General features: G+C 31.8%; 3 protein-coding genes across 4 annotated transcripts in view; 1 reads left to right on the top strand and 2 right to left on the bottom strand.

Moving 5' to 3' along the window:
- The window catches only part of LOC105337927 (immunoglobulin superfamily member 10), a 298,746-nt gene that overhangs the window by 194,363 nt on the left and 82,908 nt on the right, over positions 1 to 21,475 (top strand). The gene's annotated exons all lie outside the window — the stretch shown is intronic.
- LOC105329042 (uncharacterized) overlaps positions 1 to 21,475 on the bottom strand; it is a 144,538-nt gene that overhangs the window by 121,138 nt on the left and 1,925 nt on the right. The window lies entirely within an intron of this gene.
- On the bottom strand, positions 51 to 20,313 carry LOC105335173 (uncharacterized). Of its 2 annotated transcripts, XM_066075178.1 has the most exons (10): positions 20,188 to 20,301; positions 14,906 to 14,974; positions 13,441 to 13,689; positions 9,779 to 10,093; positions 7,928 to 8,212; positions 6,907 to 7,191; positions 4,915 to 5,196; positions 3,376 to 3,672; positions 2,844 to 3,134; positions 51 to 1,380 (listed from the first exon to the last, which is right to left on the bottom strand). In XM_066075178.1, exons 1-10 carry the CDS (start codon positions 20,252 to 20,254, stop codon positions 1,007 to 1,009), a joined length of 2,514 nt encoding a protein of 837 aa, XP_065931250.1. In that variant the 5' UTR covers positions 20,255 to 20,301; the 3' UTR covers positions 51 to 1,006. The 2 variants fall into 2 exon arrangements, with proteins under 2 accessions (XP_065931250.1, XP_065931252.1); XM_066075180.1 differs by lacking the exon at positions 2,844 to 3,134 and having other exon boundaries at positions 20,188 to 20,313.

The raw sequence follows: 21,475 nt of genomic DNA on the forward strand, positions 1-21,475 counted from the left end.
TTATGAGGTAGCTACTTTATTGGGGTTTTTTGTATATGGGGAGAGACTGGGGCTTTATTAGAAACAATTTAATAATAAACAATAATAAAACAAATAATGAACACGAATCCATAAAAGCAAAGTGAAATATTTAACTAAAAAGGCTGAAACGTCTGTGCGGGCATCTTCATGTAAATTTATGCCAGTCAAACGTTTTGGGGCACATTTGGAGAGGGGATCGAACATTTACACATGGATTTATAGAAAAAAATATTTATAATTAAAAAACAAAACAAAACAAAAACAAAATTAACAAGAAAGCTGTAACTTGAGTGAAATCATACTTATTAGGTAGATACGTTTTTTTCCAAATCATGATCCCCAAAGTAAATTAGGCCACCATAGGGATTGATTTTGTATATAGCAATGAATGGAGAAAAATCTTTAAAATTCGTTTTTTAAAAAAATCATACAGAAACTGTTATATGTATTGTAGCATTCTCAGTTAACGTAAATGGTAATTATTCTAATCATGAACCCCGGTGATAGGGTGGAGTTCACAACTGGTGTCAAATTTCTAAAACGGGATATGCATAAAACTTATTTGTTTAATGATCTTATTATCAAATACTAATTGACCAGAGAAGCTGTAACTTGTGTGGAAGAATTATAAGAAACGGTATATTTCACTTTGTTCTCAAATCATGATCTATGGAGGCAGACTTGGGCTTTATTAGAAACAACTTTTGGACCCCACACAGGCTTGAAAGTTTGATGAACATTTTTTAAATATATTACCAATTGTCAACCATCTTAAGAACAGTAATGTTCAATATCAGCAAGGACTAGGACATAACCCTGTTTAATAGCGGACCTAATGTTAAACGTTATAATTTTTGGAGATAAAAAAATGATCATTTTAAACAGGATTGCTTCAGCTACATAACTAAGACATTTTGTATATTATGTCAAGTATGTTACGTATTAAACCCTCTCTAAATTGCCTTTTTTATAGGATTGTCGCTATTTATTCCTTTAACTCCTCGTAAGGAGTTTCTGGGTCACGTTGACCTAGTTCGGTGTAATCTCCCTCTGCAGCTGTGTTGTCTCCCTTTAGGTTTGTATAGTTTCCTTCTTCAACCGTACCCTGTACATCATCGTAATGTTGTGTCATAATTTTCGCTTCGAGTTTGTCAACATCTGTACCCTGTAAGTCATCGTAATGTTGTGTCATGTTTTGAGTTTGAAGTTGGGTGCTTTCTTCGCCGTGTTTACTTTTCTGATGAATATTTCGATATCGTCTGTCATATACAACAAACATTGCCACCATAAACCATGTCAAGCCCAGGAGAATAGAAACAAGGGAGATTGCAATAATACATGATTTTGATGCCACTTCTCCTGAAAATACAAAATACAGCGACTAGATTGTAAATATAAAGTTTTAAGAAATTATTTTTCTTCGTGTTTTTGTTTTGTTTTTTTCTATGCTATACTTAAACGCACCTGATGATTCCATACTTGAAATTTCTAAAAGGTTACCTGACAAAAGAAACCAACATTTTGATTTTCACATATAATAAACTAGAAGGAAAATAATTATTTTAAATAACAACATTCTCTGGGCAAGTTCAGCATGACATTGGTCTATAAGCAATTGTTTGAGACTGGAAAAGTAATAAGCAATAATAATTGATTGTTCCACTTTGTTTCGGTTAAGCTAAAAAAAACATAATCCGTTCCACTTCATCATTTTTTTTTATTTTAAGGGTTACTTGTTCGTTCAAAAAAGAAATAACACGTATATTTCAAAGAAGTCTTATCAATATCATTCCAATGTTTGTACACACAAATAATTAAAACAAGATGTACTATTAATTTATACTTTAGAGATGTTGGGGAACAGTTGAGTTTGTTACAGCTTTTTAAACGAAATCGAAATTCCTGACCCCGGGTCATAAATCCCAAGGCGAAATAGACAACGCTTCCCTCTCCTGGATCTGATACTTTTCCAATTACTTCCCGAGTAGATTCGTTATTTATGAATAATATAAAGAATTGTGGAGATCCTCCATTAAACCCTGATATCCAGGTCAAGTTTGCGTAGCCGTTGGCATAAGACTATCCCGTTTTAGTTTTAACAAACAGGACAATAAATAGATAACGTATTGTTAAACTTAAAACAGCTATGTTTTTATTCAGTTTAAAATAACGAGAGTTAAAAAACGTATCCTTTTCAATTTATTTATAAAAAATGTCCTTAATTGTAAACTCCATCCATCATATCTTAATATGTAAACAAATGTATCCTTCAAATATAATTGTGATTCTAGTGATTGTTTGTCCATTGTATGACAGTGTGAAGTTTCAAAAATAACTATGGTCCATAACGGGGATGGCGCTTTCAAGCACGTGTTTGTTGGACACGTCTCCTTTGGGGACAGTTGTCCTAACAGATACTGGGACATGACCGTCCCACAGCAAGAAGGAGGGTGAGCAATGATCGGAACAGCAACATCTACTGTTTAATCTAGTCCACTCTTTGTTTGTGTTGTTGAATTCTGTAGATGTCCCGCTACATCTATACGTGTCTGTGTGGGTTCATTGAACCGTGGGTATGGTGTAGTTCAGCCATGCCCCCTGTATCTTATGGAGTTTAGTGTATGCCTGACCCCTAACGAGACGTAAAGTGGGGGCGGGGTTACCATTCACTTGACACGAGATTCTCAGTTTCTTGTCATTTATTACCCTTGACGATATTTACATAAACAAAGTTTACGCAGACAATTTCTAACAACTGAGCAAATTAGAAAATCTCAATTATCGAAACTTATTTTTTTAAGGTTTTATTTTTTATGGTTTACCTTTCACTGTAACTTTTGTATCAGCAGAAAGTAAAGAACAGTTTATCCTGTTACAGCTCTGTATTCGAAACGAATATTGTTGTCCCGGAGACAAAAATCCCGGGTCGAAATAGACAAGTCTTCCTTCTCCCGGATCTGATACGTTTCCAATTACTTTCCAATTGGAACCTTCCATTGCATACAGTATGAAAAATTGCTCAGGTCCGCCATTGAAGCCCGATACCCAAGTCAAACTGACGGAGCCGATGGTGTAGGAATATCCAGTGAAGTTTGTGGGAGTTTGTGGTACGTCTTTATATCAAGAAATTAACAAAAACAGTGGATTAAAATAATGAACGCCATAAATTAAGCTAATTTAAAGAAAAGAAAAAAAGGAGGTATATATTTAAATCATTTGATGCCATTATACATGAAACTATACTATATACATGAAAAGTAAAACAGACCCCCCCCCCCCCCCACCTAAAAAAAACAAAAACAAAACCATGAAAAAAGCATGCGCGATCATATTTAATTTATGATTGAAAGTAACCTTCAGCGTTGATTGTGATTCTAGTAACTGTTTGTCCTTTGTATGACAGTGTGTAGTATCCAAAATAAGTATGATCCTTCACGGGGATGAAGCTTTCGATCACGTGTTTGTATGACACATCTCCTGTAGAAATAGTTGACGTCACAGGCACTGGCACAGGACCGTCCCACTTGAAGTCAGATAATTGTGGAGGAGGGTAAGCAATGATTGGAACAGCTACATTTACTGTGGTATCCATTCCACTCTTTGACCCATATGTGGATTTGAAACCACCGGTTGTATCAAGTCTGGTGTTACCTGAAAAATGCAATTAATACAAATATTTCATAAACATGTAGCTTCCATATTATCAATTTTGTTGTAAGCATTATTAGTTTTTAATGATTTGTATACTAGTATGCAAATGAAACTACGTGACATGAACGCGGCTATGTTAAGGCTGCCCGATTAATTTCACAGCGATATGTAGAAAGTCACTTGTCTGTGCTTCATAAGATATGACGTCATAGTTAACTTTGACGTCACGTTCTGCATTTCTTTCGATCGTTCTTAGGGAATGTATCGTAACGTAATAAGTGATATTCATTGTGCATAAAATAAAACCGCTTCATTCCTTTACATAGACGCTGTTATAAATACTAGTGCTACTAAATTCAATATCACCGATATGGAGTACAAAAAATCAATAGTTTTAAAGCTTTGTAATAGGTAAATAACTATTCATAAACTAATGGTTTCGAGACTCCCCCTGCTACGTGTAATCTAATGAATGGTGATATGTATATGCATATTAAAAAACGGCTTGGTGCAAGTGAAAGATAAAAACATTCTTAGTATATTTTAAGTGAAATCGGGAGAGAAAATAAGTACCAATGTGAATCTTGCTGGGGGAAACCTACCGATTAACCCGAGTTTGTGTAAAACGAGCCTATAAGGTAAAAATGTGTCTAATTTCGATGGCGGTGCGAAATGTTTTGAAAATATATCAAATCAACGAAATATTTACATGAACCCCCAGCAAGAACTGCAAAATACATTACTTACCGACGGATTTTTCATAAAAATAATTTTAATTGAATGACATTATTCACTTGCGCCGATGCGATTTTTATAGATTATTTACCGTACTAGAATACACCCGTCACATGCTTCAGAAAAATATATGACGTCACAAAATACATCAAATATAGTGTTGAATGCCACTGTTAATTTATGTAATAAAAGTTTAAAGAAACTCGCTTGGTTAAAGTATTTTTCGATAATTAAAATAGTATTATTTTTCGATATATATTTAGCTTCCCACAGCCTTAAAATAGCCACGAATTTAAAATGTTATATTTGTTAACTAATATATTTTGATTCCTTTTCTTAAATGTTTTTGGTTTTTTTAAAAATAAACGAACATGATTATACCTATCTTTAAGAAAATAGTATTTTTGACAAGCCTTCATATCCTATTCCTCTTTTTCTCAACCAACTATCTTTCTATTTGTTTACTAGCTAGTTTAGACATTGATAACAACTGGACCTGATTCTTACATAGAACGTTGATGTTTATCACTTTATCTGTGTTGCTGAATCCTGTAGATGTCCCGCTACATCTGTACGTGTCTGTGTCGGTACATTGAGCCGTGTCTATGGTGTAGTTCAGCCACGTCCCATGTCTCTGTTCGGGTTCAGTGTATCCCTGACCCCTACTGAGACGTATTGTGGGGGTGGGGTTTCCATCCACATGACACGATATTCTCAATGGCGCGTTTTCATTCAACTCGATATTACTTATCATTTGGCCATTGATATACAAGAGAGTATCATCTAAATCTAAAAAGAAAAACGATGGAATACTTTATGTCAGCCAAGTTTTTGTTTTATCGTACTTTTGTTGAAATCTTACCTTTTCGAAATTCAATAGGTAGCATAGTATTCTCCATAGCTAAAGTGTGTTCACTCATGTTAACACTATATTAAAACCATCATAAAATACGCTATTAACCCCTTGAATCGTTATCACTAATATTTTTGTTTCCTGTATTTTTATGTGGATTTTTTTTTTATAAATAGTAAAGCATTCCACGTCAATGACGATTAAGAGAAACAGGTTTGGGTTCTTTACAATTTAATGTTCTCTTATCAATAAAATGTTTCAAACAAAATATTTATAAATGATATATTTCAGCAATCAAGAAATCTTGTTGTTGTTTTCTGTCAATATTGTTGTTTAGTTTTTTCGTTTTTGAAGTTCATGAGGCTGAATATAGTTTTTTTTTCATAGTTAGAGCTTGTTCACTTACAGACAAACTAATCCCCGGAGTATAGCATGTGCCTAACACCTTTTTGAACGCTATCACTCATATGTTTCTTTCTGCAATTTTTTATCTGACTTTTTCTCCCCCTGAAGAGCTAAAACTCATTAACGCAAACATTTAAAAGCAGAAAAAACGAACTCTTTACAATTAAAAAATTATATAGCTCTTTAAAATCTTTAAAACTTAATTTAAAAAAAAATGATAATAACCATCTGAAAACAGGTCGGAACAATATATATGCCATAACAAAAAAATACCACGTGTTGTGATTATTTTAATACAGTTACAGTTCACATACATTGTATATTAAAAGGCTGTATGATAAAACGCTCATCAGAGAGTGGGCAGCTCTTTTTCTAAACTTGACATTAATTAGTTCCTGTTCTGGGTTTGATTAAAGAACTATCCTCTACATATTCATCTTATTTGTGAAGATCATTGCATTTTTTGTTATAAACTATATATATTCTTAATGATCTCTAAATCTATTTTGCACGTCTTTATCTTTATCAAGAATTAGGTTTAGTATATATACTTTTTTGTAAAGGTCATTATTCAGTTGAATGCATATGTACTAAAATCTTTAATCAAGCCAGTTAAATATATATCTTTGATATTTTACTTTAATTTATATGCCCATGGTTTTCATTGTATTTGTGTTCTAACCAATCATTCAAATCTTAAGATGGAATAACACACCTGGGGAAAAAAATGCTCAATTTAACAAATAGGCTAATAATTAAATTAGTTTATTATGGAAGATATGATAATTAACAAACTGTACAAATGTCAAATAAGCAAATAAATTGCAGTTTGGGTATAAAAAAAATTAAAATCTAAAAACCTCAATACAATAAGTAATAGCAAAGGTCCCTGTGGAATTCGAACTCGGGATGTACGGATCAAAAGCCCGACACGTTATCGACTCGGCTATGAAGTAAGTTACATGTCGCTTTCGATAAAATCTTTTAAATAAAATGAAATGTTGTCATTTTGTCAGCCATTTTGTGACGATGTGTTATTTCACCTTAAACGAAAATATTGCAATGTTTGTTTAGTGTATTGATATTATCATGTTTAAGGATCACCCTCTTTCTCCCCAAAACTGTAAACAAATCCACGAGGTACCCGATATCTATTGTAATGGACACAAACAATGCAAAGGGACATTTGAGAATGATAACAACAACATTGTAGAATGTTTGTATCCCAAAAAAATACTTACATTGGACATCAAGTTCAAATTCTTGTTTTAATGCCTTATTTCCCCGATCTGCTTTGCATCGGAATAACCGCATATCCCTCTGTACTACCTGTTGCATTAACGTCCCCATCTCTGAACGAGCATCACTGAATCCATCGGATGTTTTTACTCTCCACGTTATACTACACGGTGGATTGCAATCCGCTGTACAAACAAAGGGACCAATGGTCTCCCCTTCCCTTACTGTTAATTTGTCATTGATGTTCAGATTAGGTTGTGGAGTGATAATCAAAATGTCCGGTCCGTCTAAAAAGATATATGTAAATAGAGAGGCATTGATTTTTGTAGATGATTTTAATGTTAATATTTTTCCATTGTCATATGAATATTTATTTTAAAAAATTATTATTCATAGCTATGTCTTGACACTCCGATTCTTCAAGAGCCATTTTTTTTATAGCTATAAACATTGAAAATACCTATTTGCATAGCGATCGGTATATCACTTTTTGATCAACGGGTATCAGTTTGTATAAACTAGATTTCAATTCAAAGATGTTTCACGCAATATTATTCCTTGTAATATACGTGTCTTGGACATTCATTGCATTGTGACGTGGTTACACATGATGTTGAATGGGGATGGCAGAATGTATCATTACTCGAAATTAAGGTATTTAGCGACTTTACTCAAACTATGATATGCCTTAATTTATAATCATGCACATTTGAACAGGTAAACAAGCATGTTTTTGAATATTTAATTTAACGATTTCCAACGTTTAAAAGACCAATGCAGTTGGTTGTATGTAGTACAACATCGGTCGTATAATAAAAAACAGTGTTGAGGGATGTTGAACACATAGTTAGGATTCAATCTTACAATTTAAGAAAACTGTGTTACTTGGTCAACCACCGACAATAGATGATTTAATGTTCTCTCTTTTCCCCTTTTTACTGTTCAAACTGCTAAGTAACGAAAAAAAACCCATGCCTATTTTAATATCTTACAAATAGTTTTAGTTACATCATTCATACTTACACAGAGGGTTAATCTGTACTAGGTCACTCCTGTCAGACTCCATGTCTTCTTCTGTCGCTGTACACGAGTATCTGTTGTACTTGAGATCTCTAGTTACATATAATATCAATGTATCTTTGGTTTCTCTACCCATCTTTGTTTCGTTGACAAACCAGGTGTAAGACAAGGTGACGAGCTTGGTGTAGTAGTCAGGGGCTGAGGTTGGTCTACTGCAACACGTGAAATTTATGTATTTATCGACATCTACGTTGAGGTCTCCTGTTATCTTCGGCTTCGAAGGTTTGCCTAAATTTTAGAATTCGGAGTTTGTACAAATCTTACAGATAAAGCAAAACTAATTAATGATCTACTTAAAGAACCCTTAAATTAGTGAGGTGGATTGACTGGAACACATCAGTAATATGTTTCTATTGACCTCAACGTTTAAGTTCCCTGTTAACTTCGGCTTCAAAGATTTGTCTAAATGTGTTAGGAAAATTTAGAAAGAATACGTGTAATATAACATTTTATTATATTGACCTCAAAGTTGAAAATTTCCTTTTATCATCGGATTTAAAGGCTTGTCTAAAATAACGACAAACAATATGAGAGAAGTTAGATGTTGAGTTTAACTTTAGAAATTTTGCATGCATACAAAAAATGGGAAAAAAAATCTAAAATAGCTTGTTATATTTATTTCTTAAGAACGGAAAAAAATGGAACAACATTTTAAAGTAAAAAGTCAAGGTCTCCTTTTACAATAGGTTTCAAAGGTTTGTCTAAAAGTGATAAGAAATGAAAAAAGAATTAAAATGTCTTGTCATATTTTTGTATTTTTATTTTGTATTTATTTCTCATACTTACCTGTCACAGTTTGTTCTTGTCTTTTGTTTGTTCATTTTTTTTTTCAGAAAGGAAATCAATTAAACAACACATTTTTAATGTAAAAAATAAAAATTGTATAAAGACATATCTAAACGTCACTATTATTCGCCGTTACAAAGAAAAGTTTGTTTTTTTCTTTTTTGGTTTTTGTTTTCTTTTCTTTTTTTTTTTTTTTTTTGTAATTTGCAAGACATGTTTATAGAAAAAAATGTAATGAATAACAGTATCATTCGTTATATGATTTTAGTTTCTTATATATTTATCCGTTTTTTCAAGTTTAATTTCAATTTTTTGCGTAATTAAAAAAAGAGAGAAAAAATAATAAAGTACGTAAGACTACCAAAAAAACCAAAAAAACTCCAGGTTATATAGTCCTCAATTAATAGTCGTTTTTGTAAGAACAGCACTTTATTTCTCATATCAATATTAATACGATTGTTTTATTTTATTGTTTTTTTTTTTAATTGTTTTATTCAATCAATTTTAACATAAATATATTTTTATTCAATAAAAAAAAAACTAATATATTTTTTTATTTAATATGACATTTTTTTACTTTGTTTAATTCCTTTAAATTCATTATTTATGTCACATAACGCACACACGCCGGACTCAAAGGCACGTCTAGTATCTTTTTCTTTGCCACATTGAACTTATGGTTTGTTTTGAAGGTACGTGGTAATGAATGGAATAGTTATTTTTATTATACAATATTTTACTTGGTTTTGACTACTAGCTCTTATACATGGCAACTCTTTTTCCTTACAACAAGGCTGGTAATTATAACAATTGTACGTTTATGATTGCATTATTGAGTAAATTCATTGACTGGCTGTTAAATTTTGCTAACTTTATATTTTCTACCTAATAGCTAACTTTACCTCGGAACTCTAAAGATATTTTTTTTCAAACAGTTGCAATAATGCATAACAAAGAAACAACTCACTGTGTACAATTTTAAACTCATCAATTAAATTCATATGTTACCTTTAACAATCAGTACAACACCTCCACCTGACCAAGCAGCTCCAGCCCCCGTTCCACCATTGTAATACCCAGCGTCATCCAGAGTTATGTCCTTTATCTCAAACATGATGTTAGTAGAAGTAAACGGTCTGGTGAGGTATGTGTACTTTGTCGACTGATTATATATTCCATATCTTACTCCATTGCTTCTAACACTGAATATAGTTCTGTTTTCTCTATATGTGTGGTAGGCAAAATATTGTCCGGCTAATGGAAAGAACAGCGCTGTCCATGATAGATTCACAGTTTCTCCTATCTGAGTTTTCACTTTTGAGACTATAATGTTAAAAAAAGTATGGAAATGAAATATACCATGTCCCCCTTTTATGCATTCTAATGTGAAGGAAATATATCCCGGGGTAGGAATTTTATGATGAATATATCCCTGTCATTTAATATGCTTCTAAGAAGGTTAATAAATGACAACATCAGTCTCATTTTAGTTACATTTTAGTCACTTCGTAGTTGACGGAATGAATAGCAAATGTTCAACTAAGTAACTATTACGATTGAAGTACACATATTCGATAGTTATAGTTAAATAACGAAACTTGTATTCTTTGCATCTTATTAGAAATTAAAGACGTATCAAAAATTAAACAGATGTCCATGTAAAAGCTAGCTTTTGGTAAAACGAAAATTAATACACGTAAGATTTGTTGTACTTGCCAGTCCACAAACTACACGAATATCCATTTATGGGAGGGGGTTAACCTGATGGTTAAAGAGGACGGGGCTATTTTATAATACATTTAAGTACATCTAAAAAACAGAGTACTTCTTTATATGAACTAAAGAGATACATGAAGTGATTGGGACAATATCTTATAAAACACATTATGTTTGGTTTCAAATGCAAAGAAGTTTGTCTATAATGATAAGACAATGGAAACTATTTATCATATATTAAGAAGTATATCAGCTCTGATCACGTCTTTTGAATAGATGAGACAGCAATGAATTTAAAATCGTAAATTTCTCACAACCTTTGTTTTTACCTCGGATTGTGGTATCAGGGCTAATATCAAATCAACAGTCATCTTTTTTAAAATTGTTATTATTATTATTATTATTATTATTATTATTATTATAATTATTATTATTATTATTTTTTCAATATCAAATCATGATTATATATTTCCTTTTTACGAGACATCTTAAATGAAAAAATATCAAGGACGTTTCTTCATTCTGTGACTTGCACACACAAGAAAGATAAAGGTAGTCCTATATTCGGCACTTAATGGGCTTAATCATTAAAAGCTTAACTTTAAATGATAAATATATGGTCGAGCAATACAAAAACAAAAGAAAATATGTATGTTTATGAGTTAGTTATTTTGTTATCACTTTTCAGACGGGAGTACTCTCTTCCGAAAATTATTGACAATGAGGAAATTTGCAAAACGTCCGTTTTTCCAAAAACATAATTATCATTTTTTAGAAAATCAGAACCGGACACACACAATAGAGTAAGAAGCATTTATAATAACCATATTCATCAATATTTTTCGAAAATTGTTGTAAGTTAGTACGCTTTATATGCATGATGTATCAAAATAGAATACAAAAATGCGATGCATGTATCGTATTTGGTCATTTTTTCCTGTTTTATGGACACAAACCTAAATTCTTGAACCTTTAAAAATATTTGGTAAAATATATGTTAGCGGACTACTTTTCACAATATGAGCTCCAAGTAGACCCTGAATAAAAATTCTGAAAAAATCTCGTTTTTCTACAGTTTTTTGGTTAGATATGTCAACAATGTTAGATATCATTTAAATATTTCTTAATTGACGATTGAGTAAATTCGAAATATCTTCAGTCTCCTAATTTAACCAGTGCTAGTAAAAGAAAAGAAAAAGGTTCGTGGGCAGGGGGGTATAAAAATACTTGAGATACTGGTTAAAGATAAATTTAGTTTTTTATTTTACTTTACCAAAATCGAGTTTCTTAGTTTATTTATCATAGAATTCATAATTGCTTATTGTTCAACTCTTTAACAACAGCGATGTAGAGCAGAATAAACATCGGATATCTAAAACGCTATGTAAAAATCATACAAATATTGTAAAATTCGTAGTATGACGTAATGCGATACTCGGCCTGCTTAAGGTAGTCCTGTACTCGGCACTAAATGGGCTGAATCATTAAAAGCTTAGCTTTAAATGATAAATATACATTCTAGCAATACATATACAAAAGAAAATATGCATGTTTACATGCTAGTTTGTTTGTTATCACCTCTCAGACGGGTGTACCCCCTTGCGAAAATTATTGACAATTATGAAATTTGCCAGACGTCCGTTTTTCCTAAAAAAATAATTAAAATTTTGGGAAAATTAGAACCCAACATACAAAATAGAGAATAAATATATATTTAAGCCATATCTCATCAATAATTTTGCGCAAATTTCTGTACGTAAGTACGCTTTATGGACCTGATGTATCAAAATATAATACAAAAAAGGCAATGCTAGTATCGCGTTTGGTAATTTTTTTTTATTATTATATGGACTCAAACTTAAATTCATGGTGTTTATTCTATAGATTGACATCTTAGAAAAAAGATTTGCTAAAATAAATTATATGTTGACGGATTACTTTTCACGTTATAAGCTCTAAACCAAGTAGACACTGATGAAAAAATAGGTAAAAATCACATTTTGCTACAGTTTTCTGCCTAGATCTCTCAACAATGTTAGATATCATTTAAACATTAATTAATTGACGATTGATTAAATTCGAAATAGCTTCTGTCTCTAAATTTAAACCGGTTTTAGTAAAAGAAAAAGAAAATTCGGGGGGGGGGGGGGGCATCAAAACAAAGAAGATATAAGCATACCTGAGATCCTGGTTAATCAGAAACTTCGTTTTTCATTTTACTTTAACAGAATCGAGTTTCTCAACATTAGCCATTTCTATCTCTCATAGAATACATCTATTACCGTTCTATTTGCTTATTATTGACATTGTTTACAACAGCGATGTAGATCAAAATCAATACCAGGTATCTAAAATGATTTGTAAAAGTCGAACCAATATTGTAAAATCCGTATTATGACGTAGTGCGATACTAGGCCTACTTTAAAAGAGAAATCGTAAAGATGCAATGGCGGGAGGTCAAAGGATTATTTTTCTAGTTGCATCACTTTTTATTCATATCATAGGCAAATATGAAATCTGCTAGTTTGCATTTGATTTATCAAGTTGAGATTAAGTAGAAAAAAAAATATGAAAGAGAAATTCGAAACAACGTTTCTAAAAGAAAACATGCATGTTGTCTGGCTCATATAAAATAACTAGATCCGCATTAAAATTCTCCTTGAAGAAAATTTGGATTTTCAGATAAAATTTCAGATAAAGATACTTCTTTCTCTCAAAATTGCACATACATGCATGCGCCTTCAACAAAACTAACTAGATCTGTATTCTCTCTCTCTCTCTCTCTCTCTCTCTCTCTCTCTCTCTCTCTCTCTCTCTCTCTCTCTCTCTCTCTCTCGCGTATTATTTCAAGATTGGTGAATTTTACTTTCGTTATGGCTGCCACACTTAAATTGATAATCATAATATCATCATATTCATTCGTAATAATATGACATCGATATCAGGAACTTTACCTTTGAATGTAAATATGTTGTCCACGTTGGATTCTGGTAGTCTCACATTGATACTGATGTTATCATATAACAAAGCATCCCGTACAGTGTATTGTGTGTCATACACACGTGTCCAAAGACCGGGAATCGCATCTTTTCTAATTGATACACTGTACATCGAACTGTTCATTGTTGAAGTCCACATAAACGTCACGTCACCAAAAAGAAACTTACTGGAAAAGTCAACGCGATGACGTGAAAAGAGTTGACCTGAAAATATATTCAAAGCTGATACTTGTTGTTGGTAATATTAGACATTGACATTTAAGTTTGATAATTATTACTTTTTCATTTTTGTTTTTGAATTTGGTATTTTGTATTTACAGTTGTATGAAAACATGATTTTAATAGACTATGATATATTGAAATATGTCTACTAATTTGATATTCAAACTGCGTATAAAATACATTTCTTAGATTATACCTATATATGTATTAAGTTTGATTGATTCACAAATGTTCACTTAAGATGTACATGATAATGGTAATCTTTTCAGAAATAAGGTTATATATATATATATTTTTTCTTGTATTTTACCAAAACTTTGCACAAAACCATTAATTTAATTAATCTAGCTGTCAGGTCATGCTTACATTTAATATTTCAGTACAACAACGTTTGTGACTTAGTAATTGTAAGCAATCCAAAAAAAACTATAGACGCATATAATTTTAAGAGAAACGACTTGATTTGATTTCAACCTAATAACATGCATATGGTCCTTTTCAGACATTTAAGCTATACATTATTCGCCATCATTAAATGCAGCTACTTTTTGTAAGTGACGATCGGCAACTGAAGTCACATTAAACGACTCGTGAATTAGTTTAAGAATTTCTTCTACATCTTAAGTGTTTAAGTATTTGTATATATATACTAAAACAAACTAACAATTGGTTGGCAATTACTTTCAAACCCTTTTTCCCCTCTTTCTCTCTCTCTCTCTCTCTCTCTCTCATTCTCTCTCTCGTTCGCACACTTAAAAAAAGAAGTTTCGTCTAAGATTTAGCTACTCAATTAATAAGAGAAATTTATGTTTTAGTTTGTATACATTATAACGAAACAAAGAGTGCTTTTATTATTACACTAAATAGTTCATATTGGGCAAAAACAGGTAAAACAATATGTAGTGTATAAAAAAGTACTGATTTCGGTTTATGGTGAAACCAATACCTTACCAAAACTGTCAGCGTATGCTAACCAAATCTTTGAAAAGTAAAATTCACATGGCAGATTTGTAAGTCTAAACTATAGTTATTGTAAAAACTCAAGAAAACAAATTTGGAAAACAATACAAAATATTAAACTCATAATGTCAAATATATTACCTAAGATTCCAAACTAATGTATTTGTTATACAAAAGATTATTCTTAGGCATATTTTGGCAAAATATCACATTTATACTACGAAAAACATCAGCTCACCTTCGACATGCCATGGTAATCCAAAACCAATGAAGAGCAAACCAGTGAATATCATTTTGTTTTCTTTGCCTGAAAAATAAAATGAGTACTTTAACTACAATATTGAAGCGTGTTGTAAAATGCACACAAGGAAGTTGTTGAAAACAAGCTAAGATATCAAATGGATTGGTCTTAAAGCGAGAAAAAACATAAATAATGACATCAATTAGACAACTTAGCCTCCTTAAAAATGGACACATATCACACTACCCTTTCCATGGCTGAGAAGCCCTAAAATAATCTTGAGTTATTCACGGCATAGTTTTGTAGCGACAGGGAATGACTAGGCAGGCTTTTGTCCCACACGGTTTAATTTCTTTAACATCTATTCAAGTGATATTTAGATAATTTTCTGAGCCACATTTCTTACAATTTATAAGCCGTGTTTCATTTAGTTTACATATTAAACTAAATCCATTGTATCTTTATTATTTTTGATATAATAAACCTTATAAATAGACATTTGCACAATGTATCAATGATCTTGTTCTATCCTATATATTTTGGTGTACATTTTGTTATATAACAATAATAAATTCCTTATCAATTGCAAACAATGCACAGACAATGTTAGACAGAAATGATAGAAAAACAAGGGACAAAAACTTCACCTGATGAAGGTGTGTCAACCAGTTAAATGACATTTTACTGTAATGTCACTAAAAGGTATATCATTTTATGATATTCAATCGGCTTTCTAGACTTTTCAGTTAGCGCTTAGTAAATTGAATTCCAAGCTTCACCTTGTGATTTTTAGTTTTATTCAATTTCTCATGCACGTATGTTGCATTTGTTAATCACGTCAGCGATCTACAAAATACGTTCATGTTTCGCGGCAGCCAATAATCTGATACTATACCCGATGAACAATCACAAAAAAATGTTAGATGATCCGACAACAAGACAACCAGAAACTCGGTGCGGTTATATCACTACAAACAATAGAAATAAATTCAAATGTCCTCTGCTTTAACTTTCTACTTTAAAACAGTTAAATTCTTTATATTTTCAACTTTGTAATTTATTTGTTTTAAAACTTTAAGCATTGGTTGAACGTAGTCCTATTGGACATTGTTATACTCCTGTAAAACAGTTACAATATTACTTTATACGAAAAAAAAAACTCTAGCATTTTGACCGTTGGACTGGGACTGTTAGACTGTTAACCGGTGACGTCACATTCCGTCAAAAACGTGTTATTGATTAGAAGGGGTATAACAAAACAGTTGTGACTGTGTATCGGGCAAATGTTGATCTGTCGGCCTTGGGCAACAGTTTGCGAGCTGGTCCGACAGATCAACCATTGCCCTCGACCCCAGTCAACAACTATAATTTTTACCATGTAGGAGTAACAAAGTAATTGATCAATGGTGAGCTGTAATCGGAGCAGGTAACTATCAGTATTCGATTTAAATCTCACAGTGTTATGAGATTGTTACGTTCATTTCAAGGTTAAGTCTTTCGAAATTGTTAACCAAAAGCTGCATAGCCGACAGCGAAAACTCGCAGGCTAGTTACGACAGCGTACACACAATTGCACAAACATTAAGGAAAATAAAATTATTTATTTTAAATGAATATACATTTTCTGACTCTTTGGACAATAATGCATGGTTTTATTTTAAGTTTTTCGGTGACTCAGACCCAACTTATAATGCACAACTATTATTATACATTTTTATTGTATGTGGATTTTGATCATATGGGGCTCGGATACAATCGTGGAGAACGACCCAGTCTTTTCTTTTAAATATCAATTAAGAAAGTTATGTGACTAATATTTAATGATATTTGATTTTTTTTTTTATTTGATTTTGATGAAATGGACATTAAAATAATAAAACCCATTAAGCATTACTCATGTCTTATTTCTTGAGTGACGAAGTAGTTTGTTTTGTAAGTGACAAAGGATGCTACTGACAACAATGTTCTGGTTGTACTTGGATGACCTATGTCTACTTCTTAAGCATTACACAACTGAAGTATTACTCTTGTTAAGGATATGAACATCGGTTGAAACACAAGTATTCTGCTAAGTGTTTTTTTTTAAAACTTATACCATAAATGTGTGCATTACACAAGTAATTAATTCAGAAGTACATTCATCACTTCGCACTAATAAACATCTCGTATTTTTATACTTTTTTTTTAAATCTTGGGTCTGTCTTTTCTATCGTGATGTAAAACACGTGAATTGCAGACATTTCTAACCATTAAAAAAAACCATAAAAAAGAAAAAAAAAAGTTAAATACCAAATAAAGAGCTTGCTTAACGTCTGTTGTCTTAAATTAGTAACAACATTTTGTCGATTAGAAAATTTGAGCATGCAGTCTACATTATATAGCAATCCCATTTTGATATAGATGATTTTGCCTACTATTGAGATTGACTTATCTAAAACGTCTTGATAAACATCCGTATCAATATATTACTATTGAATATATACATGTAGTCCAGTGTATATTTCAAGATATAAACATTTACATATCAATGCATGTATACAGGTATAACATATGTGAATTGTTTTTTAATATATATTCAATTTTTTTTCATGAAATCATTCAATTTAAAAATTTATTTTTGGAAGTGAGTGTTTGGAAATGCAAACTTAATTGAGATTGTCTCTGTCACTCTGGTTGGTTGGTCAGTGTCAGTGATATAAAGTTTATAAACAGTGCAAGTGAACTTTTTAAACCATAGCTTTAAAAACGTTTTAAACCATGCAAGTGGCCTTTTAAATAGAATGTTAGTAAATGTTAATAACAGTGCAGAACAAATCAGTATAACCTTATCAATCGTGTAATCAAACATTTAACTGTTTAAAAATACTTTTTCCATATCTCCCAAATACATTTTTTACTCGATATAAATTCCTCATTTCCCCATAACAGGCTAACGTATATTTCCTTACGTATTTTACAATTGTCAGGTAGACATTATAAACTAGCAATGTTCCCTGCATTATCGATTTGTTTTTATGTTACGTGTGCGATGCTGCTATCTGTATGCTGTCAATAAAATGTTCCATATGTTAACATGTAAACAAATACTTCACAGTATTTCTTGTTTTGTCTTATAATTTAGAAAAGTATAAAAGTTTACTATTACAATTTTTTTATTTAATTGACGATATTCTATAACAAGAGGTCAATTGGCCTTAATTGTCACCTGAGTAGCATATAACCCATACACAAACTTGTCGATGAGTCTCATATATACATATTATTAATTAGGTTTCATTCTGGAGTAGAAAAATTATGAATTTGAAATGACGACCACCTCCCTGGCTGAAATCTTTCAACAAGAACTATGAAACCTATGATTTTGGCAACATAATTAAAGATCTGGTCTACAAAATCATGAATTCAGTTTCCTTTCAGGTGTTTGGGAGTAAAGAAGTTTTTTTTAACATTATATGCATTAAAACCTATACATCCATTTTGGCCCTGCCCTAGAGTCAAAACCCATACTCCAGGGGAAATGAAAATTCAAAATTCAGTAGAGGACTTCTTGGTCAACATAATTATAAGTCAGTTTTTAATACAGATGTGTGAGAATAGATAAGAAAATTTTAAACATTATATGCATTAACACTATATTGCCATATTGCCCCCACCCCTCTCACCTAATGTCCTGAACCCCTGACCCAGAGGTTATGGATTTCACAATTTAGGTAGAGGAGTTAGTGGACATCATAACCATTTATTTAGTTTTTTTGCCCACATGTGTGGGAGTAGAGAAGAATATTTTTTAAGATTTAAAACATTTTTACAATATGGCCATATTGGCCCTACCCTAGAGCCTGAACCCCTAATAAAGGGGTCAAGAATTTCACAATTTTGGTAGAGGGCTTCATGGACATTATAACCAGGCATTTAGTTTTTAACTAATATATATGGGAGTAGAGAAGAAGATTTTCTAAGATTTAATACATTTTAACTATTTGGCCATATTGGCCCCACCCTAGAGCCAGAACCCTTGACTAAGGGGTCATGAATTTCACAATTTTGGTAGAGGGCCTCATGGACATCATAATCATGCATTCATTTTTTAACAAATATAAATGGGAGTAGAGAAGAAGATTTTCTAAGATTAAATACATTTTTACTATTTGGCAACATTAGCCCCACCCTAGAGCCTGAACCCCTGAACCATAGGCCATGAATTTCACAATTTCAGTAGAAGGCTTCATGAACATCATAACCATGCATTCAGTTTTTTCATCACATGTGTGGAAGTAGAAAAGAAAATGTTTGTTTTTGCATATTTGGCCCCGCCCGTGGCACTCCAGGGGTGGTAGAGCCATGAATTTCACACTTCACAAGTCCAAATATCCCAATATCAGGCTAACGTATTTTTTCTCACGTATTATACAATTGCCAGGTAAAAATCTAATACTAGTTATGTTTCCTGCATTATGTGTTAAATAATTTATATATTACGTGTGCGACGTTGTTACGTACGTGTTGTAAATGAACTGTTCTATATGTTAGCATGTAAACAAATACTTAACATTGTTTCTTGTTTTTTATCTTATTATTTAAAAAAAAGTATACAGGTTTACTATTGTTTCATTTTATTGACGATATTTTATTAAATTAAGAAGAAAAAAACAACGTTTTACAACATGCCATTTATTTGCTTGTCTACCACATGCCGTTTACGAATAAGCTTTCTTGTGCAATGCAATCAATACTGGAAAGATACAAATGAACACTATGCTACATCATAATGTGTATCTGTATTTTTGATTATGCTACATAACATAGGATTAGCTTTCCGAAACTTTTTTTGTTACACACTAAAGATAAGCCCGTGCATTCCCAGTGTATAGCTACTTGTTAAACTTGGACTGTACGTTATTATTTGTTGAACTGTTTAATACAAACACTTACCGTCTTATCTTTGAATGAGACTAATCAATATCAAGACAAGTGAATGTGTAGTACTATTGCAGAATTTGAGCATTCCCACTTGTAAAGCATGGCATGTACGTTATTATTTGTTGAATTATTTTTAAAAGTAAGCATAAAAGTAATTAAATGAAACAAAACTGCTCTCCATATCGCAGTTACTTTAATTATGTACAATTGTCTAATGTTTCTAAAGTAGTTAATTGTTACACAGTTTTACCAATACCATTTAGTGCGTACTTATTGAACCCATATAATAACGGCCGTGTAACATAGCTATTTGCAGAAAGTAACATGTGTATAGTTGTAAAGGAGCAAATGACACTCACTGTGAACAAAAGAAAGCAGTCCACATTTGATGATAAACAAAACTTTCAAAGCCGGCAACTTGACCATCCTTTTATTTCCTCCAAAACTGTTATAACAGTGTAGGTTGATACTGAGACTTTCAAAGTAAAGAAAAATAATATCTTCCTTCTTCCCATAAAAGGGTATATTTATAAATGCATGTGTTTATTTCTTTACTGATTTTTCACACTTGTGTCGCTAAGAACTTGCTTCCGGAGGAAGATCAGTATAAAAGGTCTCCAGTGTTATTAATGTGCGGTAAATATAATGTTTCCATTTTTGTGATCATTGTCATTTAATAAGTCTGTCTGTTTGTTAGTCTGATTATCTGTACGTATGTATGTCCGTTTGTCAAATACCTGTTTTTACAATTTACACAGTATAAGAATCATCTCCTGCAATATGATTGAGGGTGTGTTGTAGGTGCGAAATATTAGGTTTAAGGAAATAAATTTTCATCCCTAGATAATAAAATGACGTTTTTAGCAAAGACATAATTTTTTTTAATCCTCAATATGTTATTCACTAGCCAGATGAGCCTTTACGGTTGTCTCCTAATGTGTAATGGTTTCTTTTTAATTTTAACCCCAAATGTTTAAAAAGTACCAAAATATATTTTTGTTATAAAAAAAAAATAGTTTCTAAAAATCCCTTAATGCAATGTTTACAATTTGCACAATAGCTGAATCATATTTTTTAATATAAGTGGTGTTTCATGAAGATTGTAAAAATTATATGTTCATTTCTGGGTCCAATGTTGGTTAAAATGCCGTTTATCTTTTTAAAATATGCATGGTTTCCAAAACTCCTTTTTCTATCTGTTGAGGAAAGGTGAAGCAGATACTGGTTGTGTTTCTGGATTTTTTTTTGGTGGATTTTAGATTCAACTGGTTTACATGTAGCAAGCCTTGGCCAGGACTCGTTTCAGATATTGAGGAATAAAAAAAATTACAACTTACATAAAACATTTATTAGAATAACAAGGGCCGATCTCAAGAGATTTTGAAGTACTGTTGCTTATAAACTGTTTTCATTTACGTAGGTCCCATTAACCTCTCCAATCCCGGGCGACTCCCATAAATTACGATAGGATTTGCTGCATTATAAATGCAAATATTTAAGATTTTTTTTGGAAATCATTCACGTTCCCTTCGAGTGAGGTTTCATGTTCTGCCCCCCCCCCCCCCCTTTTTTTCATTATAAAATCGAACGTGAAAATAAAGGCAACAGTATCGCATCTAAACTGTCATATGTCAATGATTTAGAAAT

This window comes from Magallana gigas, chromosome 1 (assembly GCF_963853765.1).
Source record: "Magallana gigas chromosome 1, xbMagGiga1.1, whole genome shotgun sequence".
Lineage (NCBI taxonomy): Eukaryota > Metazoa > Mollusca > Bivalvia > Ostreida > Ostreidae > Magallana > Magallana gigas.

Excerpts from the sequence above, each read along its gene's own strand:
- LOC105335173 (XM_066075178.1), bottom strand. The coding sequence starts at position 20,254 with ATGGTCAAGTTGCCGGCTTTGAAAGTTTTGTTTATCATCAAATGTGGA. Across the intron at positions 10,094-13,440 it reads CAACATATTTACATTCAAAG|TCTCAAAAGTGAAAACTCAG; the intron begins GTAAAGTTCCTG and ends TTAACATTATAG. Across the intron at positions 5,197-6,906 it reads ATTTGAACTTGATGTCCAAT|ATTTAGATGATACTCTCTTG; the intron begins GTAAGTATTTTT and ends TTTTCTTTTTAG.